The 7,649-nt window shown below is 39.3% G+C and overlaps 1 protein-coding gene across 1 annotated transcript in view; it reads right to left on the bottom strand.

Annotated features, from left to right (window-relative positions):
* Positions 1-355: 355 nt before the first annotated feature.
* Positions 356-7,649, bottom strand: part of LOC140732294 (uncharacterized) — a 33,885-nt gene continuing 26,591 nt past the window's right edge. The window contains exons 10-11 of the mRNA XM_073054713.1: positions 6,586-6,767; positions 356-6,475 (exon numbers count right to left, since the gene is read on the bottom strand). Coding sequence (XP_072910814.1) covers positions 1,913-6,475; positions 6,586-6,767 — 4,745 coding nt within the window. The 3' untranslated portion in view covers positions 356-1,912. The remainder of the gene's footprint in view (positions 6,476-6,585; positions 6,768-7,649) is intronic.

Genomic DNA, 7,649 nt, shown 5'->3' with positions numbered 1-7,649 from the left:
ACCAGGTGAATGAGTAGTCTTTGGGGTGCTGCAAGTCTGTGTCTTTATTGATGCCTTGCTGCACACTTGAGTACTCGGTGAGGGGTGCCGATGCATTTTTGTTGGTGGGGGAGGAGGGTCATCACTTTGCTGCTGCTTACACATGGGGGGGAGAGCTGGGGGGTGTCTTTGGGATTCTAACATTTAACTGTCATTCATTCTTTGAAGCGCTCCTCTGTTTTCATGGATGTTTGCAAAGAAAAAGAATCTCAGGATGTATGTTGAATACATTTCTCTGACATAAAATGTACCTATTGAAACCTATTGAAATGAACTTGTTTTGAATTTATTAGTAATTAATAGGTATTCTTTATTACATTGAAGGTCAGTTCACACACAAAACTGAATTCACAGGCATCATAATAGTCAAACAAATAGAGTTAGGTTTTAAATTAAGTAAACTACTATTGTAAAGTGTTTATCAATAATTATAGAGCAATGTTCAAATCAGTGTTTGATATTCGAGAAGGCATTAAATAATGAATAATACATTAAAAATATTGAAATATTGTGTTACGTAGAGAATGGACTGTAAAAACAGAAAGTATTTAAACAGCATCATGTCATGTAATATTTGCTATATACAGGAGATGACGGGAAATTACTTTTGCTTTACAAACTAAATGTGTAAAAACCTATTCAGAACTCAAGTCATTGCATTCTTTTTAAAATATATGTAATAGGCAATAGAAAAGTAATCAGTATTAGAGAAAAAGCACATTTAATTCACCACTTCAATATCAATAGTAAATCAAGAACAATGGATTTGTATTTGAGCATGAAATACAATACATTTATTCACTACCATTTTTAATACAAGAGGAAATTTTAATTTTCATTCATTAATACAGGTTTTGTAGCTACCTTAGAGCCTGGTATTTTCATCAGGCATAACACTGAAAGATTTTTGCAGTGATAGATCTCCTTCTACAAAAAGTGGCTGACTAGAATTGTGTTCCTTAAGCAGTGACACAACAGTACCTATGGTTGTCTGTGGATCAAGAAATGTCACTATTGGTAAATTAATATTTTGTTCCTGATAAATACGATTTTGCACTGTCATACTCAGCATGGAATCAAGACCAAAGCTGGAAAGGTAAGTTTCTTTAGTGAACTCTGTAGGATCAGCATTGCTGACATCACTCAACAATTCAATAACATACTCCTCGGGAGTCTTTTGTGAATTATTGGGTAATTCTGCCATTGGATTGATCTGTGATTTACTGATTTCATCCTTCATAAGGGTATAAAATCGTGCTTTGACTGCTGGATTTTGAGAAACAACATTAGTATACAAATTGGAGAAATTAAATTTACAGATAGCAAACTGTGGATTGTTTTGTACGAGGGACTGTTCAAGGCATTGGTTAATTTCTGAAATTTCCAAAATCATTATCCCCTTTGATTCCAGAAATCTTTGGATGCTATCCTTATTGAGTAATAGGCCAAGGTTCAGTGCACCCCAGTTGATAGACTGCCCTACCAGTCCCTGATTTCTCCTGTAATGCACAAAAATGTCAAGAAAAGAGTTAGCTGCAGAATAGTTTGCCTGGGCAGAATTCCCAATGAATGATGCAACTGATGAGTAGCAGACAAAGTAATCCAGTGGGAAGGATTTTGCTGTACTGTGAAGATTCAGAACTCCTGCAATCTTTGGACCCAAAACTTTATCGAACAATGATTTATTTAGAGCTGGCATGAGGGCATCGTGTAATACAACAGCACTGTGAAACACTCCTTTAATTGGGATCTTTGGGAAGGAATGAAGAAAACAACTGATGGCTAACTCAACATTTGACAAGTCTGAGATATCACAGGTAATACTAAGTACAGTTGTCCCAAACTGTTCCCTGAGTTTATTAAATTCTTCTTGCTACTCAGCAGTTGGAATGCTTCGTGACAAAATAATGACATATCCTCCCCCATGTTTGGCAATAAAATTTACTGTCTCAAAGCCAAGTCCTGAAAGTCCCCCTGTCACGATATATGCTGCATCTCTATGAAAAAGTTGTTTGTGACTGTGGTACACGGGTATCTCTGAAATCTTATCATTTGTATTCAGATCCACAACTGAGACAGCTTTGCAGGTGAAGTAGGAGTCTTCCCCACGTTCACCTACAGCACAGGTCACTGAGTGAAAACTAATCCTTGGAAAATCAAGCCGTTTCCTCTGTAACCGCAATGATCTCATCCACTTATAAACATCATCAGCAGATTTTTTCAGATAACACTTTTTCAGTATGTTAGTTACCTTCAAGAAATGAATTTGGACATTTTCCTTTTCATAACCAAGAATGTTCTCACAAGTCTCAAATGCCTGGTTGTTGTCAAAGAGAACAACAACATAGCCAGCAGAAGAGTTGTTAACAATCCTTGTGACTAGAGCTGCTTTAACAGGTGGCAGGAAAAGCAATGCATCGGAATGAGGATATGCTTGTGAAAAGTCACTAGGTTCTGTTTGAACCTGTACTTTCCAGCCCAGTGACTCAGCTGTCAGAGACAACACTTTACTGAGACAAGATTCTGGGCTGGAGGAGAAAATTGACAAGCACTTGTGGCGCTTAAGATGACGTAAACTGTTATGGAGTATTTCCCAGGCAATTATGAAGTATGAGACACAGGGTGTCTGCTTCAGAAATGGAACTTTACTGGTTTTGAAGCAAACAGATGCAGGAAGACTCACCGTTGAAAATGCAGCAACCGGGTAGCACATAACAACATGATCTCCTACTTTGCAGGACTTCACATCTTTGCTGACTGCTGTGACTGTACCACTGAAGTCCAGAGCAATTAGCTCATGTCCTTTAGTTGCAGTTGTGTTCCAGTACAATGTCTGTCCAAAGTTCATAGCAGAGACACTGACTGGAAAATAATCTGAAGAATGAATGCACATTGCATCAATTTTAACATAAACTGTTTGTTTTACAGGCTCCATCATTTTCCATCCTTGTGGTTTTGCATGAAAATCTACAACTTTGTAAGGATTCATTGTTTGGAAAGCCAAATTTTTATAACCAGTGTAAGGTACAATGCTGAAAATATTGTCAGAATTTATAGTAGCTGCTCGTTTGACACATGAAATATGTATCTTTCCTAGTCGAATCATTACTTCAGGGTAATTATGAGGCAGGCTGATTACGTTAGCTAAAACTGCAATATCTGCCTCATTAGCAGAGCCAATGTCTATCAGCTGAAAAGCAATCTCTTGAAGTTCTACAAGGCATGATCTGGTCATTCCCCATAAGGCAAAACCTGCAGTGATTTGATCCACTGCATTTTCAGATGTCCTGTAGGTGATGGTTCTAACAGACTTTGAGGATTTTTTTCCTTGGACCAGTAGAAGTATTTGCCGATAGACCTCACAGCAGGTGCTGACATGGTCCACTACTGCTTTACTGTTCTGGTTAGTTATGTTTTTCATGCCCCACAAGAACAACACTTCATCAAAGCTGTTCAAATCAGTCACATTGTACTGTCGCAAAATCTGTGTGACTTCTCTATCCATCAAGGTCTCTGGATCCTGGTAAGGAACGTAAAAGGACTGCTTATGCAGGTGCTTTTGCAGACCTTTAGCAATCCCAATGTTATCGGCAAATACTAATGATTTTGGTGTAGACCGACTGTCTACTTCTTTGGCAAAGTGATCGATTTCCTCCCAAGAATTTTCATAGGAAATTTCATTAAATCCTGTAGAATTTCCTTGCCCAAGGAATGTAATTCTGACATTTTTTAATTCAGCAATTACTGTGCCCTTTCTATCTGTAAATGCCCCAGAAACTTCATAAAATTCTGCAGTGTTTTTACAGGTCCTCATGTATATTATCATTTCCTGTTGCATTGGTTGACATACCACCAAACTCCCAATAGAAGTTGGAAACCCAGCCCTCAGATTTGACATTTTCATTGCCAGAATAGCAGCCGTTTGCATGTAGTAATCTAAGATAACCGGATGAATGCAAAACTCATGCATCTGTGGGATGAGTTCTTCAGGTACTTTAACATATGTTATAGCTTCCTGTAGTTCATCTGAGCAGAACACATCTCCAAGGTTTCTGAAGACTGAAGAATACTGGAAGCCTAATTTTGAGATAGCATCATAGATATTTTCTGCCTTTATCCTTTCATTGGTTCTTTGCAAAATATGGTCAATTGAAAGAATATTTTTTTCAACAATGCTTTCCATGTTTTGGTGAACTTCTCCTTTTGCATAAGAAACAGCTGATGCCATAACAGTAAATTCAATCACTTTGTCTTTCCTGTTAAGTTGAACCTTGAGCTCTGTTGAGTTTGGCTGCACAATACAGGGATTCAAGAAAGTAATACTCAATTGGCAAAACCTGAGGGGTATCTTTGGTTTAATACTTGCCAAGGTAGATGCTAAGGCAAGCTCAACGTGCATGGAGCCGGGTAATATTGGCACTCCGTTGTTCTTGTGCTCCAACAGGTACGGTGCTTTTGTTAGTGTGAGGTTGTAGTCATACTCCTTGCCATCTTTGTTTGAACTACTGAGAAGAGGATGAACTATAGATGAAACTTTGAGGTCACCTTGTCTGAAATCTTCAAAATTAATGCTAAGGTTAGTATGATCAAACTTATAACACGGATACAATGTGGGAACTATCTCACATTCCTCAAAGATATTTTGCCAATTAGGATTGTAACCCATTTGGAAAAGCCCTGACAAAACTGAAAGCAGGGTTTCATAATCTCTTTGTGGCTGCACTGCAGGGAAAACCTGAGCCCCATTTCCTACAATGTCTTTGATGTATCGCTGTAAGGCCCTTCTAGGTCCTATTTCAATAAACACAGCATCTTTTACCTCTGCAACAGCAGCTCTAATGGCTTGTTCAAAAAGAACAGGTTTTTCTATGTTTCTGGACCAATACTTCCCTGTCACACAGTCATCTCCTGCAACCAATTTTCCAGTAACAGTGGAAATTACTTTAATCTTTGTTTCGTGTTTCTCTAAGTTAGTGATACTCTCTGCCACTCGGTTTAATATTGGTTCCATCAAATGACTGTGATATGCTGCAGGGACATCCAGAAAGCGAAGGAATACATTTTTGTCACCAAATGAACTCTGTAAATCTGTATGCAATCTGTCTATTGCATCGGCATCTCCTGACACTGTGCATGATGAGGGACTATTGAATGCAGCAATGCAGAGTCTCCCTGAATAGGAATCAAGCTTATCTGACACTTTTTTCACAGGCAAATTACTAACCACCAACATTTTCCCTCCTGTTACTGTTGATTGTAAAGCACTTCTGTGGTAAAGCACCTTTACAGCATCTTGTAATGAAAGTATTCCAGCACAATATACTGCAGCTACTTCCCCAACTGAGTGTCCAATGACAATGTCAGGCTCAATTCCCCAAAACTTCAGAAGAGTCACTATTGCTACTTGGATGCCAAAGAGTATTGGCTGTGCTACATCTGGTTTTGTGAAGTCATCACAGTCATTCTCAATTAACTCCATTAAGCTGATGTCTGTGTATTGTTGGAGCATCCTGTCTATCTCATTGATCTGTGCCCTGAACCTCGGTTCTATTTGTAGAAGCCGTTTGCACATACCTTGATATAAAACACCGTTGCCACAAAACACAAATATCAATTTAACATCAGCTTTGGTCTGAGCCACTTCACTATCTACAGCTGATCTAAGCTGTTGTTGGAGATGCCCAAGGGAAGAAGCAATAAATGCCTTCCTGAATCTGTAATTCTTATGGCTTCTTCTACATGCAGATGTGTACACCAGGTTGTGAAGAATTACATCGTCACTTTCCCTTATTTGGTTACTTGTATCCTTTATCATCATTCTAACTGAATTCTGGGAGACAGCGGAAAGCACAAATATTTCAAATGGTTTTTGTACAGAGTTTTGATCAGAATCTTGTTTGAAATGCCTTACAACTACATGAGCATTTGTCCCTCCAAATCCAAATGAATTGATCCCTGCCATCTTCCCTTTCTCCCCGTTTCCTTCCCAGTTTATCACAGTTGTTGGAATATGTAGGTTCAAATCTTTTGTATTGATGCTCGAGTTCTCCTTGGAGTAGTGGAGTGATGGTACAATCTTTCCATGATGCATCATGAGGAGAACTTTAATTAAACCTGCAGCTCCTGCGGCTGATTCTGTGTGACCAATGTTTCCTTTGACTGACCCCATTGTAAGTGGAGGGAAATCTGAGTGTCTGGATTGTGCAATAACACTTGATATGCTGGCTGCTTCAGTCGGATCACCAGCTGGTGTTCCGGTTCCATGAGCCTCCACGTACTGAATCTGTGAAGGGTCAACACTTCTGGGGTAAATGCTCCTCAGTAATTCTTCTTGCTGCTTTTGGGAGGGTCTGGTGATAGGTGTGACTGTTCTGCCATCCTGGTTGATTGCACTACGGACTATTACACCCCAAATATGGTCGTGGTCCTTCTGAGCCTGATGATAGGATTAATGAGTATGTCAATATTAAAGAAATAGTTTTCCAATAAACACCAATATTTAAATACACTTTATAGACGTAAAAAGAATCTGATTAAATGTGTTACCTTTGCGAACGGCTTTAACAGCAAAATGCCACAACCTTCGCCTCTTCCATACCCATTGGCTTTGTTGGAAAATGGTTTGCTCATTCCATCTGGAGATATCATCCTTGCTTTGCTGAGTGCTACATTGATTCTCGGCTCAATAATACAGCTCACACCCCCACAAACTGCCATCTCACAATCACCTGAAAATGGGAATTTGAACAGAGTCCATGTGAATCCAAATGTACAAGGAAAGGTTTGAATAAAATAATTTGTGATACAAAATTGTTGAAGAACAGTTCAGACCCTTAACAGTGTTGCTGAGCAGAGAGGTCATGTGATCCAAGTTCCCACCTCTTTGAAAGTGGCAACACAGGCCAACAGGGTGGTACAGAATGTTTTGAGAAATGTTTACTTTTATTAGTCAAGGCATTAAGTTCAAAAGCCAAGAGATTATGTTGCAAATATAACTCTGGTCAATCCACATCTGGATACATTTGCATACAGTTCTGGTTGTCCCACGACAGAAAGGATATTGGGGCTTTGCAGAGGGTGCAGAACCGGTTTACAGGGATGCTGCCTAATTAGTAAGGCTTGTGCTATTGTAAAAGTCTCGACACACATGAATTATTTGCTCTGCAGTGGCAGAGGCTGAGGGTTTATTAGATCATGAGAAGCATAGATAGAGTAGATAGGGAGTATCTTTTTCCCAGGGTTGAAATGTCCAGTATCAGAGGGCTTACATTGAATGTGAGGAGGGGTAGGTTCAATGGGGATGGAAATGTGAGGGGTAAGTTTTTTACTCAAAGCAGTGGATGCCTGGATGCACTGCCTGGTATGGCTGCAGAGGCAAGTACATTCAAAGCTTTTAAGAGATGTTTTAGACAGGCACATGAAGATGAGGAAGATCGAGGGATATGGGTATTGCTGAGGTAGGGGATATTAGTTTTTGGAGGTTTTCAATTTACTTTTTCACTGGTTTGACGCACCATCGAAGGCTGTAGGGTCTGTTCCTGTGCTGTGCTGTACTGTTCTATGATCTAAGTTCAAGATGTAGCTTGAAGGAAGTTACAATGACTTTGCTC

The sequence above is a fragment of the Hemitrygon akajei genome, chromosome 8 (genome assembly GCF_048418815.1).
Source record: "Hemitrygon akajei chromosome 8, sHemAka1.3, whole genome shotgun sequence".
Taxonomy (NCBI): domain Eukaryota; kingdom Metazoa; phylum Chordata; class Chondrichthyes; order Myliobatiformes; family Dasyatidae; genus Hemitrygon; species Hemitrygon akajei.
The sequence above is the reverse complement of the archived record's forward strand: the minus strand, read 5'-3'. Positions and strand labels throughout refer to the sequence as shown.